Consider the following 23,684-nt stretch of genomic DNA (forward strand, 5'->3'; position numbering starts at 1 on the left):
AGCAAGTTAGCAACTCCAATCCATTCAAACGCATAAACAGCAGGTCTGTCTACAACAAAACCACAAACCCAACCAGATGGTTTCAAAGATTAGAGCTTTTTTGGATTAAACCCACAAGCCCAACAACTAGGCTTCAAGATTGTTGCCATAAATTTAGATTAGATTCATGGGATTTCCCAAAATCGGAATTTAAATCTTCATGAAGATGAAAGATAGAGTATATGTACCTGTGAAGCAGGGATTTCCAAATCGGATTGTGGGTTCACAGCGATTTCCGGCGGCCGTTTATGGGAGTATTCAATAGTTCAACTAATCAAGTAAGCACCACTGACCTAGTGAGCATTCAATAGTTCAACTAATCAAGTAAGCACCACTGACCTAGTGACATGCTGTGCCGCACTGTCGTCGAGTAGCTACAGATATTTATTTATTTTATTTTTTTCTTTAGGCTAGTATGGGTTGAAGGGAAATATACATGTACTTAGAAATTTTTGGGCCAAAATGTTGTTTAGGCTATAGCCCATATAGCCTACCATTTGCTTACGCCCCTGGTGCACCCTTAAGTTCAAAACAAGATCGTTATAAAAATAAAAAATTATTATCATGATGATATTTGGATAGATGAGTCTCCTGTGATTATCCGGGACGTACTCTACGAGGATTTATATATTGAGGTCAAGGTTTTATGTCCCCAGTGTTCTAAAAAAAGGCCACCTAGGCGCTGGGCGGCAGGAGACCGAGGCTACTAATGGCAAATCAGAAGCCTTAGGCGGATAGGATTTAGGCGGCCGCCTGGGCGCTCTGGGCGGCTGGGCGTTTTTTTCTTTTTTTCTTTCCCGAAACCTAAACTCAACATCAGCGAGATCGACTTCTGGAGATGGAAGCTCCGGCGTTGGCATCAGACACAGAAAGTGTGGGTATTGTTGCGGTGCTTGACAAAGCTACCAGTTCCTTTTCCCTATTCAGATTTCAAGAACATAGTTACAAATTTATATGTGTTTACACTACAAAAAAGAATTCATTTAGCTTCACCAGTTAGCGTCGGCGTTAGAATGCCGTCGCCATTGATCAAAAATTTGCTACGGCAAATGCCGCGTCGCAAAAAGAAAAATTATTTGCCACGGCAAGGCGTCGCCGTCGCATAAATATGCCTTCAATTGCTACGGCATATTTTTTCCGTCGCTAAATTTCTCTACTTTTAACTACGGTAGAATGTGCCGTCGTGTATTTTCCTTTTATACATTTTTTTTTTCGACTTTTGGGTGAATATAGGCGCCAAAATTCTTGTTCCCGCTCCCTCCATCCAGTCCCGACAACGAAGTCAACCATAGCAATCTGCTCTGCTAGTTCAGCTCCACCTCCTTCCTATTTTTCTTCTTCCTCCCAAAACCCCAAACTTCACTCCCCTTCGTTCATTCAACAACAACAACAACAAAACCCTTATTTCTGTAAACCCTAAATCAAGCTTCCGAATTAGAGCTTCCGCCGCCAGCGATAATAGCCAACCGCCGTGGTGGGCGAACCTGTTGCCCGATAAAGTTCTCAGATTGATCTCCGGTGCCACCGCTAGCCTCATTGGCCAGTACGTGTCGGAACCCGTCACTTTTCTTCATTCTCTCGACCCCAGAGTCAAATTGGTATGCTCTATTTTGATGGGTAATGCTTGGTTTTTGATTCTATTTGGTGGGTTTGGTCTAATTTTGGTTTTGCAGGTTTTTGACTGTTTAAGTTTTGGTGATAGAATTTGGTTTGTGGATTTTGGGTATTGTCGGTTTGTTCTTCACGATAGAGTTTCACATTTTATGAGTTTGATCTGCTTATGATAAGAAAGTACTATGTGCATGTGTTAAGGATCTTATGAATTACGATGAATTCATGAACCATGACAAAAAGTAATGCAGAGTCGCAAGAAAGAGTTATATTAAAAGAGAAGACGCAATTGAGTAAACCATATATAGATTTGTGGTTTTCTAACAACAAGCTTCCTATGAATAATTGAATATGAAGTCAATACTGTCAATTAGTCAATGACAGAAAGGAATAAGGATTTGAACTTTTGTAGATGGTGGTTATGAATAACATATACAAACTGGAAGAAAACGAAGATCTTGATACGCAAAATTAATTCTTTAATTTCCATTCTTCCATTGAAAGACAAAAGAAACATTATGTGCATTTTCTTCTTATCTTCACTGAGAAAAGTAGGTTCTTCGTCTTCCTTTATACGTATGGTTACTCTTAATATATACGATTATTTTCTTGAATATTATTGGTTAATGCAAATATGTAATATTTGTAGGCTCCAGTGCTTCAGAACATAAATGATAGCAGGTTGAATTCAATTTGTATTGTTCAAGAGGGGAAGCCACTTGGGAAGCTGCTTTTTATCACTCAAGGTACCGCAGTGACCTACTCCGATCTAATGGTGAATAACTCCTGATGGGCATTTAGAATTGGTAAGGTAACTCTTGTAATATGGTACAACTTGGTTCTTCTGAACTTTACATGTTTTTAGAAAGAAATTAAATGAAAGAATGTATTCTTTTCATGTTCTGGTGAAGCAAATAGAGAGTTACTGAATATATAAAGGCTTCCTTAGTATCCTAGTTGTAGTTTAAGTGGTGAACTTGGAGAAGTTTAGTGACATCTTATTAGCATGTTGCAAGTGCCCCCTAAAATTTGAGATGATAGAGTGGAACCGGTTCCGTCTTATACACTTCAGATCACCAAAGATAAGTTATTTATTGAATTTGCTGACTCGCAGACCTTGTGGTCCTTCTCTGTTTAACTATAAAGTAACTTATTTGAAGGTAAAAACATCATTCTAAAGTAATTGTCAGTTGAGCAAAAAATAGTTATTGAAAATGGACTATCAATCTATTGATAATGATAAGGTTATGCATGCTGGAGAATTATCTGTTCTTAAATGCCTATTTGTTGTGACATCTCCCTTTTGGTAAACTTGCTTGACAAGCATTGTATTGAAACTGTACACATCTTTACTTCCTGTATATTCTGCTCATGCAGGGTATCACTCTCTTTGCATCTGTTGCTGCAACTTTTGGACTAAAATATTGCTCGAGTCTGCTTGAGAACTGATCTCAAAGGTAAGCGATCCATATTGGTTAAGTTTGAAAATTTTACCTTCACTACTACAACAAAGTTGATGGACATCAGTTAAAAATTGATGTCTATTTTAGTAAGCAACCGATGTCTCGTTAAGTGATGTCTAATATGGTGCTTTTAGATATCGGTTAAAACCCGATGTCAATAGGATACTTAGACACCAGAATTTTGAGAGAAAATGATGTCCCATATATAATAAAAAACCATTATTACTTGATATTTTGATGTCTAAACCTCAACGTTTGATGTCTAACAATGCTTTAACATCAGTGCATTTTTTAGACATGATGTGAAAGAGTAAGGGACATCAGTTTTATAACTTTCTTTGATGTCTAAGATGAATTCGACATCATTTTTTTCTTAGTTTGTGTTTTTTACATCACTCTTTTATTATAATCAATGTCGAACAGAGAATGAACTTCAGCTTTTACTCTAGAATCATTGTCTTTTTTACTGATAATACAACCATTCACGACAAAATAATTGCTTACGTTATAACATATGAGACCAAAAAAGAATTAAATGTACCTCAAGATTAAAAATCAATATCGATATTTGATTAGTACCAAAATTACAGTACATTGGAGGGAGGGGTGACAAAGCCTTACCTCCTAAGATGAAAAAAAAAATTACATAACCAAGTACTGAAGTTACAATAGTATATAGTTATATACTTTTTTTTTTGGAAGATACAAGAACATATACTATGGACAGTATCAAATAAACATATTGCAGATCCCTCACAAACCAAAATTGAAAACTTGGGTGTCCCAATCATATTGCAGATCCCTCACAAACTTGCATATCTTCTCAGCAAATTAAACTTCATCATCTGAAATCCAACCAATCGCCAGTGACGTCAACCCTTAACAAATCTGCAAATTGTAAATCAACACAGCCACTCATATATATATATATATATATATATATATATATATATATATATGTTTTGATAATGTATGTAATGTGATGACCATATGAATGCTCTAATTGTTATCCGCCATCTACAGATCTACAGATCTACTTGATTCCAAAACCATATTCATGTAATTTTTTTTTTTTAAAGGAACATTATTCTCCTCAAAATTTAAGAGATTCCTGGTCTGAAATTATTTACAGAAGATTGCAACTTCAACATATTCTTCTGTCTGTAAAGACCAAAGCACATGTGATAAATCGAGTTAACTAGCCAGACATCAAGTAAGTTGTAAGCTTGAAGCCAGATACCATGAGTGTGGGCAATAAGAAAGATAAGAATCCACGTGTAGATGTTTTACCATATTATGGGAGATTAACAGAGATTATCAAAGTCACCTACTCTGTTGATATCAAATATGTGTTGTTCAGGTGTGATTGGGTACATCCTGTGGCAGAGATTAAATTAGATCCTTTTAACTTCACTTTAGTTAACTTCAATCGATTATTGTATCGAAATGATCGGGTTGGGGATGAACCATTCATCTTAGCATCTCAAGCACAGCAGGTGTGGTATGCTCCAGATCCTTCAGGACAAGGTTGGCTAAATGTCGTCGAAATGGAGTCAAAAAACTTCTCTCATGTGCAAACTGACAATACTGAAGAAAATGACAGCTCAGGGGAGTTAATGGATGGTGTTGAAATGGATGAATAAGGCCATTACAATAGAGATGTTATGACTAGTGCATATTGGCCTTAATGTGTACTTTAGTATTCTTCCTGGAACTTTTTGATAAGGATAATGATTCATGTTTGAAGTCAAATATTTGTAAGGGTGTCATCATTTTGAGTTTCTAGTTAATATCGCAGTTCCCTTTCCCTTTCATGAACTTTGTTATTTTATTTAGTATGGAAGGTTTGAGTTTTTAGTTTGCCTTCTTATTGCAGGTGACCATGAAGAAAAGAAAGGTTGGGAGACCACGCACTATGTCTGAGTTTTTGACTTCAAGTGGATCTAATTCTTCAAACAGCAATGGTTCCTCATCGCAGCCATCCTATAGGTCTACTAATCCACCTCCTACACCCCCACTGCCTCCACCCCCACCGCCTCCTTCTGCACCTTCTCCTCCAATATTACCTCTTCCATCTCTAGGTATTACTTCGCTTAACAAGTTTTTTTGTTTGTTTGTTTGTTTTTTCAGTTTATTTTTACATCCTAATTCACTTATCACCAGTTCCTACAATTATTGATATGTTTTTCAATGATGGAATTTAATGTTTCTTGCAACTTTGGTAGAAGCTGAAGTACAATCTGCTACCTTTATTACTAGAGGTCACAATAAAGGTATCCCAGAGTGGAATACTGGAGTTAAAATCAAGATTATGTTTGATTCTAACTTCCAACCTGTTGGAGAAAGAGCTACACAGCTAAAGTCACAATTGGGGCAAATTGTACGCGATGGCCAGAGGATTCCACTAACATTACTTGACTGGAAGGCTGTTGGACCTGATGTGAAAGAGGGAATATGGAAAGAGGTTCAGGTAAACATGTTACTACGTGTGTTATTTGAAAAATAGTAGGAAATTTCTTAATTATCTGTGCTTATTAAGTTCACGATGATTAGAAGTTATTGATAAATCTCCTTTATGTAATTTGTAGCAAAATTTGCTTGATGTTCCAGAAGGATATAAACATGTGTGTCTTAGATGTTGCAATACACTGTGGAAGGATCACAAGAGCAAAACCAAAGTCAACTACTTTCAGAAAAACAGAGATAATCCAAATCTAAGTTCTCTAGTTCCTCCACATATTGTAGCAGAGCAGTGGAGTGAGCTCATTGCTTATTGGAGTAGTGAAGATGCAAAGGTAGAAATGCTGAAACATTCATAATTAGATTGTGCTAAAAAGATTGACACTAGCTTGATGATTTTGGAATTGATTTTGTAGCTTATAGCAACACGAAATTCTATCAATCGGGAGCAGCGTGGACCGGTTCATAGTACTGGTCGAAAACATTTTGCCCAGCTGCGATATGAGGTATTGTTTCTAACATTATTGGTCAGAAATGCATGGAGGCACCAACAGAAAATGTTTACTTCTTGTGCAATGTTTGCATCCATATTGTTTTAAATTCTAGTAACATTTAATACTATTTACTATAAAGTATTTGTAAGATTTGTCGGTAGTATGTATGTGTGTGTTATATGTACATAGATTTATTGTTTTGTACTTGACAGATGGAACAAAGTGGAGAACAAACTGATAAGATGAGTGTGTGGAAAAAAGCACGCAATCAATCAAATGCAGATGTTGCCCAAGTCATTGTATGTTTAGCTTCTTATATCTTATATTAAGAATTTCAGTTATTTTTTTAATCTTTTCCAAACTAATTGATTAGTACTTTCATGTAGGAGGAATATGACAAGAAATTGCTAATGGAACCTGAGGACCAGCGAGAACTTAGGGCTGTAAAAGATCGAATATTCCATGAATTGCTTGGGGAAGATGGTCATGGTTATTGTCGTACCTATGGTTCTACTGTGCCTCGCAGTTTGGTGTATCCACAGGAATCAATGCCTTCTCATAACACCAATGACCTCATACAGAAAATAACTGAAGAGGTTACAGAGAAAGTGAAAGAGGCTTTCACAAGGAAGATGCAGGACCAATTAGATATGCTTCAAGCTAGGATTAACTTTTTAGAGAGCAATGAGGGGCAAAACAGAAATCGATGTAGACAGGTTGGTACACAAATCCATAATATTATTTGTTACAACAATTGACTATTTTTATCTTCGACAAATTTGTTTATATACATGTTTGTGTATATATATATATATGCATGATTATGTAAATATTGAATGTGTATAAAACGATCTGTGTAGATATTGAGATTGCTAGCTCAGATAGGTTGCAGACTTGGTTGCAGTTTTGGTTGTTGATTTTGAGTTTATGAACAAACTATGTTAGCTTTAGGTTTTTCATATGGCTGAGAGGATAAAGTATGAGTCTAATATCATTTCAATATCGTTTATAGTATGACAGTTGATGAAACTCTTGCTGCAAGTTGAATTGTTTTTTTTTTCCCAGTTTTGAAGAAAAAAAAGGGAAGTTGTGTTTGTGTGCTTCAATGATTTTGTATCATCTATTATGTGTCAAATGTTTCATAACAAATGCATGTTATATGAGTATGGAGTAAGCCAAAACCATCATGTTCTGTAGCCAAAATCATCATGTTCTGTAACCAATATCATGAGGATAACTTTCATGCAGTAGTTCTTTAACAAATAACAAATACATGTTTCTGACACTTTCTGTTTTCGATTAAAAATGGAGAAGGAGGAAAAAAAAAAAACAGTCCAGATTACTTGCAGGTTGTTCAATGCTACACATTGTGTTCATTACTAGAAGGCTATTGATAATAGACCTTACATAATTATATGACTTGAGATTTATATGTAACAGTTATTCTTATCAGTGTTAGGATAAAATCCCAGATTTTGAATTCAAACTACATGTGATAGTATCCGATCTATTCATGTTTCATTTTCATGTGAATCCGGTTTGATATTTGTATACTTGTGCATTATGTGATAGGTTCAAGATGCAACTAGTGGCCATGAAGTTAGAAGGGAGTCCATAGGAGAAGGAGTTCATCCACATTCAACTAGTAATCAAGAAATTGATCATGCTCCAGTACTCACCAAGCCCCTCTAGTTAATGATAACTAGTATTGTGGTCAAGGATGCTTTTGAACAATATTAAGTTTGGCAATGTTTCCTTTCAGTTATCAAGTATGGTAGGACCTTATAATTATGAAATGTGGTTGGTTTGGTTTGTACTTGGTAATGAAGCATAACTTGGCACTTATCTTTTGATTATATAATTTCAGTTGTGAGATACTATGAGTGAAGTGATTGTTTTGATGCTTTATATTGTTTTACTATATCTTTTGATTAGGTGTGTAAAACAGCAGAAAACATTTTAGTTTCAAAAAAATTGGGTGGCCAATTAGTTGCGACGGTCATTAGCTGTTGCTAAAGCTTCATATGAAAAATACTTGAGGTGGCGACGGCAATGACGCCGTCGCAATTATGGAGGGAAAATCAATTTCCAACCTATTTCTAATAAATTTGGAGGGAAAATTTCTGGAAAAAAAAAATATTTGAAAAAATAGTTTGTTGCAAGCAACGGCATCTGCCGTAGCAAATAGGTTACTTGCGACGGCGTTTTCAGTCGCTACATGCCGTCGCCTAATAAGCGACCAATGGATTGCTACGCTTGTTGCCGTAGCTAAATCTTGTTGCGACGGCGTTTTGCCGTAGCCAAGACCAGTGGCGACGCCACCAACAACAACGGTGTATTTGCCGTCGCCTAGCCGTCGCCATTGGTGTTTTGCGACGACAATTAGACTTTCCGCGACGGCACAAAGCCGTGGCAAAATGAATTTTTTTTTGTAGTGTTATGATCAAGCTAGAAATTGAGAGAGAAAAAGAGAGAGGGAAAGGGAAGGGAGAGGGAGGGAGAGAGAGAGAGCGACCATTTGTTGTTTGGCTGCTGCAGAAATAAATCTGGAGGGGGGTGTGTGTGCGGCCGTGCAGGAGAACTGATGGAGAAGAACTGAAGAAGTAGTCATTTACATAGATTAGGGTTGACTTGGAATTTTGAGTTAAATAGACCAAATTGGCCCTTAAGCAGGCTGGGTTCTATAGGCTTTGATGAAGGCCACTTGAATATGGGCTACAGAAAAACAAAACAATCATCAGCTAAAAGGCCTATATTAGTTAATGGTCTGTTAGGATTCTTTTAATGGCCCATAATTTAAGATTCTTTTAAAATTTGAATATTTTAGGTACAATTTTATTATTCTTTGAGTCTTAATAAGTTAATATATTTTTAATTACATAAATAAAAGCTATAAAAATAAAATTAAAATTAAAAAATACAAAACCGCCTAGGCACCCGCCTAGCCGCCTGGGGGCTCCTCCCCAGCCCACCGCCCGACTTGCGCCTAGCGATTTTTCGAACCTTGTATGTCCCCCTCTATGCACTCTTCTAATCTTAATATAATAAGTCAGGCGTGGGAATGAGCCACCCAGCTTGGCTGGGTTCCAAACCCTTAAAAAAATTAAAAAAAAATTAATTAATATAACAACACTAAATAAATTGGTTACGTAATGAGAGCTATGGATAAATATAAAGAAAGCTATATCAAATAAGAATTTAGTTGGCTAACTATTTATGAGTATATAATTGTATCAACGACATGTAAATGATAATTCTCAACATCTCTCTCAAACCCTAAGCACAGCCGCCGCCGGCTTTCTGTACGATCACTTTCTTCGTCCGGTGGTGGCTCTAGGCTGGCCTTTGGGCCTCGCCGATGCAGCTGTTGGACGGGGATTGCACTATACGATCGAACTCTGTGCGGGGGTTGCTCGAAAGTTTTTGCAGGTGGGTTCTAATTTTGGTTTCTGGTTTGCATCTCGGATTCTGGTGGCTTTGCGTCTGCAGGTTTTGGTGGAACTCGGTTCGGGCTTTTTTGACGGACGATGGTTGCAGGGGTTTGAGATTCAAGATATGCGGCGGTGTGGGTCGGCGGGGTACTGGATTAGGGTGGCTTCGGTGTAAGGAAGCTGGAGGGGGCATGTTTGATGCGCTTTTGGGAAGCGCATAATTTAACCCTGAAATATCGTTAGTAGTATAAGCAAATAGGGATCGTTCTATCCGGGGATTGAGGGTACACTTGTAATTTTGAAACAAATAAAGAAAAGTATTATTTACAAAAATAAAATAAAGAATATAAATATATGCAATTGTATAAACAAATAAAGAATTAAAATAATAAAGTATTATTTACAAAAATAAAATAAAGAATAGAAATATATACAAGTAACAAAATAAAAAGGGAGGGGGGTTTAAGAATTATAGAATTGAAAATTAAGATAAATAAAATAAAGAAAATGTAAAAACATATATACAAGGGTGGATCGCAAGGAACAAAGATCAAAACCACATCCATATGTAAGAAATCCAATTACAATTCCTATAGTTGATTTTAAATGTCATGAGAGAGGAGTTGATCATGTGAAACATTCGAAAGCAAATGATTTCCCATATTTTACTTTTCAATGCTAATTAACCTAAGCGAAAGCACCTAGATTAATCCTATCAAACATGCAATCAAGCCCTAGAAAGCTAGTCAATCATGACATGTTCAACGCATTAGACATAGAGAAAGGCTATCAACTCAAGTGTACAACTTAGTATGGAAAAGTCCACCTAATTGCAATCCTCTTTAATTAAATTCGGTCTTTGCACAAAACCTTTACTACTTTGATTCAAGTTTACACAAAACGAAAAGTCGATTTCATGTTCTTAAACCTAGCACCAATTATATCAAAACCCTAAGTGTTTGCAACCACATAAGATTAAAATACAAAAGTTTTCTATCATGCAAATTTAATTAAACAAACCCACATAAGCAACATAAAAATCAACATATAGAAATCACAACTTTATCTCAAAACATATAAACGGGCTTTAAACTTTGCCCTTAACATTATTTGTTAACTAGAATTCATAGTTTTACAAAATCAAACAAAGAAAACAAGAGAAAGGATATAATACACCTTGAAAGATGAATGATAAAGCCTTGAGACGAAGAACTTGAAGATCCTTGAAAGCAAGCAATCTTCTAGGGACGACACAAGGGTGGATGACGGTTGGGAAATTGATGTATTGCATGGCTTCTCTTTCTCTTGGCTTGAAAATGAAGAACAAGAAAACTAGAGAATGGAAAAGAAATATGGAGAGGAAATGGAGAGACAAGGAGATGGAATGGATGAAGGAATTTGTGTGGGAAAATGGAAAGGAAATGGAGAGACAAAGAAGATGAGATGGATGAAGGAATGTTTGGGAAAATGGAAAGGAAATGGAGAGACAAAGAAGATGAGATGGATGAAGGAATTGGTATTTTGAGAGTGAGAGGAGAAGTGTATTTATAGCCCAAAAAATGATGAATGGAGGGTGGAGATGAACATAAATGAAGGGCTAGATATGTTAGACAAATTTGTAAAAAATATCTTCCCACTTGTTTATCACTTGTTCAACTTGAATTGATTTTCCTCCTCAAGATTTTCCACTTGCTTGCAACTTTGATTTTCCTCCTCAAGATTTTCCACTTGCTTGCAACTTTGATTTTCCTCCTCAAGATTTTCCACTTGGTTGCAACTTTGATTTTCCTCCTCAAGATTTTCCACTTGCTTGCAACTTTGATTTTCCTCCTCAAGATTTTCCACTTGCTTGGAGGTCCTAAAAATAGAAACTAATAAGAAAAATAGAAACTTTCCTAAAATGAAAAATGGCAACTACCGAAAATGGAAACTTACTAAAAATGATAAATAGAAACTACAAAAATATAAACTTTCTACAAATAGGAACTTTCCCAATCAAAGAATGAAAACTTTCCTAAACAGGGTTTTAATAAGGAAATAACGCAAGAAATGTAGGGAAAAGCAAGTAAAACGTCGCATTAAAATGCTCCTATCAATGTTCTGCGATGGGTCTGTTCCGTGGCGGCGGGGATCACAGCGGAGCAGCCTCATGCAAAGCTTCACTAGAACTGCGTGCGGGGTTTCAGGAGCGGAGATGGCTGCGGGGCTGGAGTCAATCTTGGCCTGCTGGGCCTTTGAGTTGGCTTTCCGTTGGAGTTCTTGGATCTTGGCTATTTTGGGCTAGGTTTTGGCCCAAGCCCAACTCTATGTTAGTAGCTGTGTTTTACTTTCAATAATTCCCTATGTATTTAGGGATCCTAGCTTTGGTACTTTGCCTACAGAATGATTGGTGATTCTACACATCTAGGTGCAAAGTTCTTTGGTGTACCGCAATTGAGCGCATTGGCACCGGAAACTTTGTCTGCTATTATTCTTAGTTTAGAATTATGTTATTCTGCTAGGCTCCTGCAAAAGAAGCGGAATTGTTTCAAGTGTAATGGCACCTATTCCCCTGGTGGGAACATGTATTGGGTCATTCTAGCCTATGTTTGCTATGAATGAAATCATTACTTTAAAAAAAAAAAAAAATTAAACATTAGAAAGAAAATTCTCGATTTTCCAATAAAAGAATATGAAATGAATAATAAAAATCATGATCAGTGCGTAAATAGCAACTAATTTCTGATCCGAACGTTTGAATCGTCTAATACCTTAGAAACATTATATTATAGGCTTGTATTGGACACCACAGACCTAAATTCTGCAAAAAGAACTCTTACACCTATCTATAATTGTTCCAGAAATTTCTTTACAAGCTGTTCTACATAGTTTTCTCATCAAAAACACGTGTTTTTTTTCTTTTCCTGTAATTATAGGCTATTCCCTCAAAGAAGATATTCAAGCCCAGTTGAACATCTAAATCGCACTGCCTGTAATTGTTAACCACCTCTTAGCCCAACTTCAGCCCAAATATATATGTATGTCAGGTTAGATTAAAACAAATTTCTTTCAATTTTTTATTTATTTCCATCATTATTTACGGTTTGGGAATAATTTGATGAATTTTATTTTCGGGTGTCGGGCTAGCTGAATGCTAAAAGCACTAACTACTAATCCAGCTTAAACTCTCACAACGTATCCTCTTTTTTTTTTTTTTTTGTTCAAGTAAATTTGGAATATGTGTTTGGTCCAAACTCTAAGTTTCTTGACGAAGAGGGAATATGTGTTAAAGGAAAAGCACATTATGTGCCTTCGTCAAAGAAACAGACGAAGAGGGAATTAAGCAATTACAAATCACAGCTCAATCAGCATTTAGTATCATCAATGTAATTGATATTTCCTTTGTAATCTTATCCCTATATAAAGGGGTTATGAATGAAATGAGTACACCAATTCCAATCCATTTTTACTTTTACACGTTATCAGCACGCTCAGAGCAAATAGCCAAAAGAAAAAAAAACCTAGTTTTTCAAAAGAAAAATACCAAACCCTAGTTTTTTTTTTCTGCCAGTGCAATCAGAAAAAAAAAAGAGGAAAAGAAAAAAAAAAAATAGAAACAGGCCACCCGGCCTAGAAACAAAAACAATAAAAGAAAAGAAAAAGAAAGAGTAGGCCTGCAGCCCAGAAGAAAAAAAAAGAGAAGCAAAGAAAAAAAATAAGGCCTCCTGGCCAACTGCTGAAAAGAGAAAGGGAGAAACCTCAAGCACAAAAACATCGCTATGCACGCCTGCATCAACACGCGCGTGCGCTAAGATAGTTTTGTTTTCTCGAAATCAAGTATGTTTTCTTTATTTTCTTTTATGATTTTAACCAAGCATGTAAATTTATTTTTTTAGCTTGCTTTATACTTTATTGTTTATGCTTTTATTTTGTTATTAAGCATGTTTAATTAGATAATTTTGATCATTCTAAGCATGCCTTATTATTTATGCTTTATATGATTATATTTAGGCATGATTTATAATTATGTTTAAGCATGCTTTATGTTTTATTGCTTATGTTTTTTTTTATCATGAAATTTTGAGCATGTTTTATTTTATTTTACGCTTATATAAATTATGCCTACGCATGCTTTATATTATGCTATTATTTATATTTTATTTTACACATGATATATTATTGCTATTATTATGTGTAACATATATTTTGGTATACATTTGTGAAATTTGAGCATGCTATGTAATTCATTTTAATATATGCTATGTTTTTATTATTTACTACGTGCTATGATTATTACTTGTTTAGAATGCTATACAAAAAAAGAATTGCGTTTTTTCCATGATAATAAAAGTTCATGCGCATTATAAATACACACTTACTGTGATAAAGTATTGTCACATAGCATCGAAAAAATGTGACCATTATGAATCTTGGTCTTGAAATCTAATTCATACGTTTGGAAAATAATTCACGTGGATGTCTTTATGACTGCGTAATTTATTTCTTCTCTCTTGTTTATGTAGATGGCTGATCCAACTCGACCTGAGTTTGACATCTTGGACTTAGACGGACTTGAGTACCACCGTTGGGTTTCCGATGTAGAAACTGCCTTTGTGGCAAGAGATTACACTTGCACCATTACCTACCCCAAAGACAATGGATCGTCTGATAAGGTGAAAGCAAATACCTTAATGTTTCTGAGGCGACATATTGATCCTAGCCTCCGCTGGGAATACCTTCAGTTGAAGACACCCAAAGAACTGTGGGATGCCCTTAAGGGACATTTTGGGAACATTCATGATACATTGCTCCCAGAACTGACCGTTCAGTGGAATGAAATCCGCTTGCTTGACTATAAAAGGGTAAATGACTTCAACAAGGATATGTTGCGCCTAAAAGCACGTCTAAATTTTCGTGGAAAGGAACTCACAGAAGATGATATGATCCAGAAGACTCTTTCCACTTCTCCTACTTCAGCAATTATACTAGCAAACCAGTATAGGCTGGAGTACGATAACAAAAGAATCATAACCTTCAACAAGCTGATCAACCTACTGCAAGTGGCTGAGAGGCATAATGAGGTTCTTTTGAACAACAATGCCAGGCCTTTTGGGACAAAGAAAATTCCTGAGGCTAATTATGGCAAAGTGAAAGGTGGACAGAACCCCAATGCAAAGGGGGTTGGACGTGCTGATACCTACCCACGTGGCAACAATGCACCACGTGGCAAGGGACATGGGGGTCATTATATGGGCCGTGGAGGCCCTCCCAATGTATGGCGCAAAGATGGTGGCGCTGGCCCTAGTGGTCATGGAAACAAGGTACAAAGGGCACCTAAGAACCCTTCAGTCAAACATAATAGAGTTGGCAATGAACCATGCTATAGGTGTGGAGTCATTGGGCATTGGTACAAGAACTGCCAAGCAAGTAACAGAGTAGCAGCCAATTACAAGAGGTATAGGGAGTCTAAGGAACAAGTGGCTCACTATATGGAAGAAGGAGGCCATGACACAGACGTCAACCTCACAATTGCAGACTTTAATGGCAACAAGGAACTTGCTCAGTCAACCGATGCCCCAGATTTTGACTGATCTGCTTTTTTTACTTTATTTTCCAAAAACAGTTGTGAAGGCATAATGCCTCATTCTTAATTAGACTATTACTTGGTCTTAAAGTTTATTTCAATAATGGTTTGATGAATTAGAACAAGACCTTGATTTGATTATCGTTGGCTCATTAATAAATTTTAAATTTTATTCTTAAGCACTGAATTTATTCAAATTTATTTACTACACATATTTACATGGTTCGAAATTGCAATATAAAGATGTAAAGCAATACATCTAGAGAAAAAATTATTATTAGAATGAAAAGATTATCATTATACTAAAATAGAATTACTCTAAAGAATCTAAGATATATTTAAAGCCAAAGACGCTCTGTATGCACCAAGAGCTAATCGAACCTTGTTAATGTTTCAAAGCAATTTGTGCCAACGGTTATCATGTAAAAACACACCGTGAGAATGGAACTGAATACCTTGATATTACATCTAATGACTGTGGAAGGAAACACATCTTAGAGAACCTTATGAGTCAATTTAGTGGACTGTACCTCACTACGATTCGGATAATTGAATCCTATACTGTCACCAACAATGAAATGTGGGACACTGACTCATACAGGCTTTTGCATGACCGCTTATGGCACCGAGGTCGTGACATGATGATCCGTACTTTTCAAGAACTCACACGGACATCCCTTCTTCCGAGTGAAAAATGGGAGAAAAATCTGCCACACTGCAAGGTGTCGGTTCTAGGATTGCTCAAATGCAGTCATTGCTTTCTGAAGTACCATAAGCGCTACCTCCCTCTCATTATGCCTCAATGACTATTTCAAAGGCACATCACTCGTTTTGCAAAAGCCTGCTCTTTTGCAAAAACAGGATTGAGACCTTCCTATGCTAAAAGATACAAAACAAAACATTCCATTCTTACAAAGGATACAAAGAGATTTCGGTGGACCTATCCATCTAGAATGCGGACCATTCAAGTACTTTATGGTTCTGGTGGATGCTTCGACAATCTGGTCACATGTTGTTTTATTGTCCACAAGAAATGCTGCAATACTCCTAGCACAAATTATACGTTTAAGGGCTCACCACCCTGATCACCCTATCAAGTCTATAAGGCTTGATAATGCTGGAGAGTTTACATAAAAAGCATTTGATGATTATTGCATATCTATTTGGATCGATGTAGAACATCCTGTACCCCATGTGCATACACAAAATGGTCTCGTATAAGCCACCATCAAAAGGCTACAGATGGTGGCTAGGGCATTGGTTATGCGCACCAACCTGCCTATATCTGCATGGGGTTATGCAATATTGCACGCAGCTTTACTCATTCGTTTCAGACCCACTGCTAGCCAACCATTTTCTGCGTACCAGTTGGTGACTGGATATGAGCCTGACATTTCACACTTACGCATATTTGGTTGCGCAGTATATGTGCCTATTGCGCCACCACAGCGCACTAAAATGGGTCCTCAGAGACGATTAAGTATTTATGTTGGATACGAATCCCCAACAATTATCCGCTATTTGGAACCCTTGACAGGCGATCTCTCTACAGCTAGATTTGCGGATTGTCACTTTGATGAGACAGTCTTCCCGTCGTTAGAGGGAGATAGGAAAAAGGATTTTCCAAGGGAACGACAGGAATTGTCGTGGTTTGTCCCCACTCTGTCTCATTTTGATCTCCGCACTTCATAAAGTGAAAGTGAAGTGAAAAGAATAATCGATCTTCAGAAAGTAGCAGATTCAATGCCTGATGCGTTTACTGATATCGTAAAAGTGACGAGATCACATATACCAGCTGCAAATGTGCCTGCAAGGTTAGAAGTCCCCAACAAGGGGCAAGGTGCCGCAGATAGAGGCACTGCAACCGCACTTAGTGGAGGTGTGGTTAAGGCCGTGGCTCCCCAAGGAAGAGGGGAGGTCACTTGGTTCGATTGACACTCACCCAAGGAAGAAGAGGGTGGGTAAGGCACAAACCAATCATCAATGTATAGAATTCCTCTCATGAGATTGTCTCTGATTATAGTTATGTACATGAATCAATACTGGAGGACGCTCCGATGTTTGAAATGATTCCAGAGAACAAAGAAATCTCAAAAGATTACGAGAGTGCGTATGAGTAGATAGAAAGATCTTCCATACACATTGATGATATATACTGTTGCTCAAGGAATCATAGAGCACGATGATATCGAACCATGCTCTGTTGAAAAATGTCAACAAAGAGCAGATTGGCCTAAATGGAATGAATCAATCCAGGTAGAATTAGATTCTCTGACAAAGAGACAGATATTTGGTCAGGTAGTGCTAACCCCACCAAGTGTAAAGCCTGTAGGACATAAATGGACCTTTGTCAGAAAGCGTAATGTGAATAATGAAGTCTTAAGGTACAAGGCTCGCCTTGTGGCACAAGGTTTCTCACAACGCCCTGGAATTGACTACGAGGAGACATTGTCTCCCAAAATGGACGTTATAACGTTCCGCTACTTAGTTAGCTTAGTAGTTTCCAAAGGACTGGAAATGCAGCTCATATATGTGTTTACTGCATATCTCTATGGGGATCTAGATTCAAAGATATATAAGAAAGTGCCTGATGGCCTTACATTACCCAAGCTAAGTGACTCTAAACCACTGAGTGCGTTTGTAACTAGGTTGAAACGCTCACTTTACGGATTAAAATAATCCAGGCGGATGTGGTATACCCGTCTAAGTGACTACTTGATTGGGAAGGGATATAAGAACGATGAATTATGCCCCTGCGTATTCATAAAGAAAACAAGTTCCGGATTTGCAATTGTAGCAGTATATGTCGATGATATGAACATAGCAGGTACTCTTGATGAAATAAGAGAAACCGCGAGCTACTTGAAATCGGAATTTGAGATGAAGGATCTTGGGAAAACTCGATTCTATCTAGGCCTTGAACTAGAACACCGAGTTTGTGGAATACTAATCCACCAGTCTGCATATGTCCAAAAGTCAGGCGATATAACATGGACAAAGCACATCCTGCTAGCACTCCCATGATCGGTCGAAGTTTGGATGCAAGAAAAGATCCATTTCGTCCAAAGGAAGATGACGAAAAGGTGTTGGGAGTTGAAATTCCCTATCTAAGTGCAATAGGCGCATTATTGTACTTAGCCCAATTTACTCGACCAGACATTGCATTCTCAGTGAACTTGTTAGCTAGATTTAGTTTAGCGCCAACGCAGCGTTACTGGAATGGTATCAAGAACATCTTCGATACCTAAAAGGGACCATTGACTTGGGACTGTTCTTTCCCTACAGAGAAGCAAGAGGGACCGCAGATGGAACTGCAATCCCTGAAGAAAATATTGATGGCGAAAGTGCCACTCACTACACCGAAACCCCAAATGATGTTTTGGTTGGTTTTGCTGATGCTGGGTATCTCTCTGACCCACATAAAGGTCGTTCCCAAACTGGTTATGTATTTACCAATGGGAACATGGCGATATCTTGGAGATCAATCAAGCAAACCCTTGTGGCTACCTCCTCGAACCACTCAAAGATCATTGTTGTACATGAGGTGGTTCGGGAGTGTGTATGGTGAAGAACTATCATTGCACATATTCGAGGGATTAGTGGTTTGAGTTCTGCCACTGAAGAGCCTACTTGCATTTATGAACACAATGCAGCATGCCCCGAACAGATGAAGCTAGGTTGTATTAAGGGTGATAACACAAAACACATATCGCCAAAGTTGTTCTACAATCAGCAACAACAGACCCTTCTCAAGATTCAAGTGAATCAAGTAAGGTCTGAGGAGAATGTGGCAGATTTGTTCACCAAATCACTGCCTAAGGCCACATATGAGAAACATGTGAAAAGCATAGGAATGCGAAGACTTTCCAAGCTCACTTGATTAATGTAATGATCAGGGGGAGGTTTAGATGTCAGGGGGAGTCTAACACACACATGTCATTCTCAAATGTAGAAGGTGCATTGTGCTCTTTTCCTTCGACCAAGTTTTATTTTTGTCCCACAGGGTTTTTATTGTTACTTGGCAAGGTTTTTATTGAGGCAACAACTCATGCACCATTTCGTCTTTGACTTGGCACAAGGGGGAGTGTTAAAGGAAAAGCATATTATGTGCCTTCGTCAAAGAAACAGACGAAGAGGGAATTAAGCAATTACAAATCACAGCTCAATCAGCATTTACTATCATCAATGTAATTGATATTTCTGTTGTAATCATATCCCTATATAAAGGGGTTATGAATGAAATGAGTAGATCAATTCCAATCCATTTTTACTTTTACATTCCTGTAATTATAGGCTATTCCCTCAAAGAAGATATTCAAGCCCAGTTGAACATCTAAATCGCACTTCCTGTAATTGTTAACCACCTCTTAGCCCAACTTCAGCCCAAATATATATGTATGTCATGTTAGATTAAAACAAATTTCTTTCAATTTTTTTTTAATTTCCATCATTATTTACGGTTTGGGAATAATTTGATGAATTTTATTTTTGGGTGTCGGGCTAGCTGAATGCTAAAAGCACTAACTACTAATCCAGCTTAAACTCTCACAACGTATCCACTTTTTTATTTTTATTTTTGTTCAAGTAAATCCGGAATATGTGTTTGGTCCAAACTCTAGGTTACTTGACCTAGTTGTAATAGTATTTTGAATTAGAGATATTCTCGGAGATATTCATAGATATCCGATTAATTGTACGATTATGTTTCATTGTATAACTCTGATTTTAAGCTTTGTAATCCTCTATATAAAGAGGCCCCTATTATCAATGAAATTATGACTCAATTCTCTCCCAATTTCAGTTTTCCTTAAACACGTTATTAGCACCAAAATCCTCATTGGTTGCTTCTAAGGCCTCTCACTCATTTTACAAAGCCCGTTTCTTAGGGAAATTAGGACTGAGACCGTCCTATGCAAAGAATAGGAAAATACTCATTCTATTCTTGCATAGAATCCATGGAGATTCTGTTAACTAATTCAACTAACTTGCGGACATTTAAATATCTCATGATGTTGGTTGACATGCACACAAACATGTTGGTCACGTGTTATGCCATTGTCCACATGTGAATGCTGCTTACAATACACTTCTAGCACATATCATATGACAACGAGCTCACTCCTCGGATCATCCTATTCAGTCAATTTGACTTGACAATGTTAGAGAGTTTACATCGAATACTTTCGATGGTTATTGCAATGGGACGATGTTGGACATATATTCCCATGTACACACCCAAATGGTCTCGTAGAAACGACTACGATGGTACTCCGGACATTGGTAATGCGCACCAATCTCCTTATATCCGCTAGGGGTGATGCAATATAGCATGCAGTTATACTAATTCGTCTATGACCCACCGCCACTCAATCTACCTCTGCATTACAGCTAATGACTGGGTACCAGTATAGTACTTACGCATATTTGAGCATGTCATTTATGTGCCAATTGGGCTACCACAGTGCACTATGATGGGTCCTTACAGACTAATGAGCAACTAAGTTGGATTTGAAACTCCAACAATCGTCCGCCACCTAATGCCCTTGCTAAGCGATCTCCTTACCGCTAGATTTGCGGATTGTCACTTTGATGAGACAGTCTTCCCATCATTGTAGGGAGATAGGAACACGGATGTTCAACAGGAAAGACATAAATTTTTGGGGTCTGTCCCCACAATGTCTCATCTCTATCCCCACTAAAGTAACTAGATCACACATATCTGCTGTAAACATGTCTGCAAAGATGGATGTCCCTACGAGAGGACATAGGGCCACCCTACACGGAGGTAGGCATGGCGCGAACGCCATAGAGAATGGCACTCTGGCGTTATAGGCCATGGCCCCAACTAGGATGCATGGGAGGCCCGTAGGTTCGAATGATATTGTGGCACAACCTAGACCTTAAATCATCGACACTCATAATCAGTCTCATGAGATTCTTCTAGATTAAGGTTATCACCTCAACGTCTATACATACCTCCAATACTATAGAGGATTTGCTACATCAGCAAGCATAAGTAACCCTCTCTTAGCGGGCTCACGAGCCATGGTGGGACCCAACCACGACATGCATGCCGTAGCCCGACATACAACCTACCTCGTGGTGGTCGGAAGGGGCCAAGACCTCGCCGAGAAGCAACCTTCCCGGCCTTGCCAAGTCACCTTCACAACATGCCTTTGAAGACAAGAAAGGGAACTCTTTGTCCCACCATGAAGAAAATGTAAAGGAAGGAGCCTCCCTCCCCCATACTCAACATCCCATTATAACATCTCTTGTAATCCCCTTTGGGCCGCAAGGCCCAAACACACTAGTTAAGCTTTCAAGTGGACGTAGTCCCCCGTTAAGGGGGGAGACAAACCACTATACTTCTTGTGTCTCTCTTACACACACACACACACTCTCTCTCTCTCTCTCTCTCTCTCTTTCTTTAATGTTAATTTGGATCACCGATTCTAACATTAACATTGGCGTCGTGTATGGGATGCCTATACAAAGGCTTTGTCACTTACCATTGAGTTAAGTCATCTTAACGGAGCTCAAAATAATTTTTCTTTGAGTTATATAATTGTATGTCGGCAACTTATGCCTAATTTTGGTCACCGCTACTCAAACTCCTTAGCGGCAACTTGTGCCATCAGCCAAGTCCAGGTTGGTCAACGCTGGTAAGCAAAGTCAACGCTAAGAGCGCTAACAAAATGGTCAACGCTGCACCACTTGAAAAACAAACAAAAAATTTACATGGGTGTCAATTTACTCTGGACACCCGGAAATATTCTTTGAGCACACCCAGTCTCTTCCTTGGCTTGTCACACCGCCAGAAGCCTCATGCCAAAAGCTCCGCTGACCAAAACTTCACGGACAAGCTCTGCTGACCAAAACTTCACGGACAAGCTCTGCTGACCAAAACTTCACGGACAAGCTCTGCTGACCAAAGCTTCACAGACAAACCCCGCTGACCAAGGGCATCGCTGACAAGCTCCGTTGATCACAGTCCCGTCTTGCGCCAGCATTCAACCACAAAACATTAAACCTGTAATTGATCTGGGCACCCCATGATCAACTATCATCTTCTTTGTCAATTCTCCGTTGATGTTCTTAAAATCACTGCTGGACTATACACCGCTAACCTAGGCGTCAACGGACCATCAACTTTTCAATTTTCTAGATAGTGTCAACGCCTCAATCTCTGCCTTGCGGTAATGCACATAAGCGCTATCCGCCCAAGAAGAGCTCCTCTAATCGATCAGCACAGCCAGCAGCGAACATAAAGATGACGAGCTCCTCCTCACCGCCGAAGAAGGCCCGTCAGCAGCAGTGCAGTTTTGCTTCTTATCTCCCATAAGTTTCTCCGCTGACCATCATCACTGCCTGCCAAAGCTTCATCATAGGCCACCACCGCTGGCTCAAACCACCACTAGCCAAAAGCTTCTCCGCTGAACATCATCACCGCTAGGCTTCACACGCCAAGCAATAAACCGCTAGCAATCATCCGCCAAGCATCCACCATTGGGCAAAGTTCTGCCAACTGTTAGGCACCACCGCATGCGCAAGCTCTGCAACCGCTAGACACCAGCGCAGGCTCCGCCAACCCGCTGGTCAAATCGCTAACAACCACCTCTGGCCATACTCCGCTTCAATCATCTTGGCCGAGCTTTAAGGAGGCGGAGCTCTAATCCCTGGCGGAGGTTCAATTTTCTGGGCAGATCTGCACACCTAAACATCTGATTTGGACACCCACCGCCATCCTCTTGGATTAGCGCCGGCCTCACCCAAAGGAGGTCTCAACGATCATCCAATCTTCTCACATGCCGAAAGATGCATATACTAAGGCGGACTCTACCTTCATTTATGCAGTCGAACTGTGGGTTTCTATGATGGCCATAGAGCAACCAGCAAAGCTAAGTCTCTACCCCTCACACTCTATCTGCTTATCGAGCTTTACTTTTTTTAAAAAAAAACACCACGTGCCCAAACTTTGCACATCTAGTCAATGACAATTCATCAATAATGAGCCCATTGTTTATCAATAGTCTGGTATACTTAAGAAATTGGCCCCGTACTTGCCATAAATAGTTATGTGCTGCACATGATGATTTGTTACAATGAAAAGTATAATTGGTACGCAACACCTACACATGTCCGTATGACATTTTTAATTATATATGCCTAACATCTTTGTTCTGAGAATGATAAATGCCTCTATTCTTTTTCTCAAAAGCATGCACAACCTTTATCATATATAATTATATATGCAGCGGCATTGAGCCTTAGTATATCTTTGATTACCACTTATGCTAAGGATATGCATGTACCCTACCTAAATAATTCCAGGCTTACCTCGCTGTGGGCAACCTGACCATCAAGCTACTTAGCTATACATATATATTGCTCCTTGCAAACTTGCATGTACACGTCTAATTAGTGTTTGCCCTATTTGCCTAAATCATTATCAAAATTGAATTTGAACTTACATGCCTTGGTCTTACAATTAGATTTTCAGTTTGTGTTGCATAAACTACTTGATTATATGCTCTGTAAGGGTATTACATGACCAATTGATATGGGTCATGCCTCAATACATCGTTACACCGCTTATCATTATAGTATGAGTATATCTTAGTAG

General features: G+C 38.4%; 1 protein-coding gene across 2 annotated transcripts; it reads left to right on the top strand.

The window, feature by feature from the left end:
- Window positions 1-101: 101 nt before the first annotated feature.
- On the top strand, window positions 102-7,901 carry LOC112177316. Of its 2 annotated transcripts, none has more exons than XM_040512210.1 (10): window positions 102-317; window positions 2,300-2,461; window positions 3,028-3,107; window positions 4,990-5,194; window positions 5,339-5,583; window positions 5,702-5,908; window positions 5,990-6,079; window positions 6,280-6,366; window positions 6,454-6,783; window positions 7,640-7,901. In XM_040512210.1, the coding sequence occupies exons 4-10, from the start codon at window positions 4,996-4,998 to the stop codon at window positions 7,757-7,759; spliced, it is 1,278 nt and encodes a 425-aa protein (XP_040368144.1). In that variant the 5' UTR covers window positions 102-317; window positions 2,300-2,461; window positions 3,028-3,107; window positions 4,990-4,995; the 3' UTR covers window positions 7,760-7,901. The 2 variants fall into 2 exon arrangements, with proteins under 2 accessions (XP_040368144.1, XP_040368143.1); XM_040512209.1 differs by having other exon boundaries at window positions 2,300-2,456.
- Window positions 7,902-23,684: the final 15,783 nt, after the last annotated feature.

Source organism: Rosa chinensis, chromosome 7 (genome assembly GCF_002994745.2).
Source record: "Rosa chinensis cultivar Old Blush chromosome 7, RchiOBHm-V2, whole genome shotgun sequence".
In the NCBI taxonomy this organism is placed as follows: domain Eukaryota; kingdom Viridiplantae; phylum Streptophyta; class Magnoliopsida; order Rosales; family Rosaceae; genus Rosa; species Rosa chinensis.

What these genes read in the sequence shown, in the direction of transcription:
- LOC112177316 (XM_040512210.1), top strand. Translation starts at nt 4,996, where the DNA reads ATGAAGAAAAGAAAGGTTGGGAGACCACGCACTATGTCTGAGTTTTTG. An exon ending in TTGCCCAGCTGCGATATGAG is followed by an intron (nt 6,080 to 6,279) that starts GTATTGTTTCTA and finishes TGTACTTGACAG; the next exon opens with ATGGAACAAAGTGGAGAACA. An exon ending in ACAGAAATCGATGTAGACAG is followed by an intron (nt 6,784 to 7,639) that starts GTTGGTACACAA and finishes ATTATGTGATAG; the next exon opens with GTTCAAGATGCAACTAGTGG.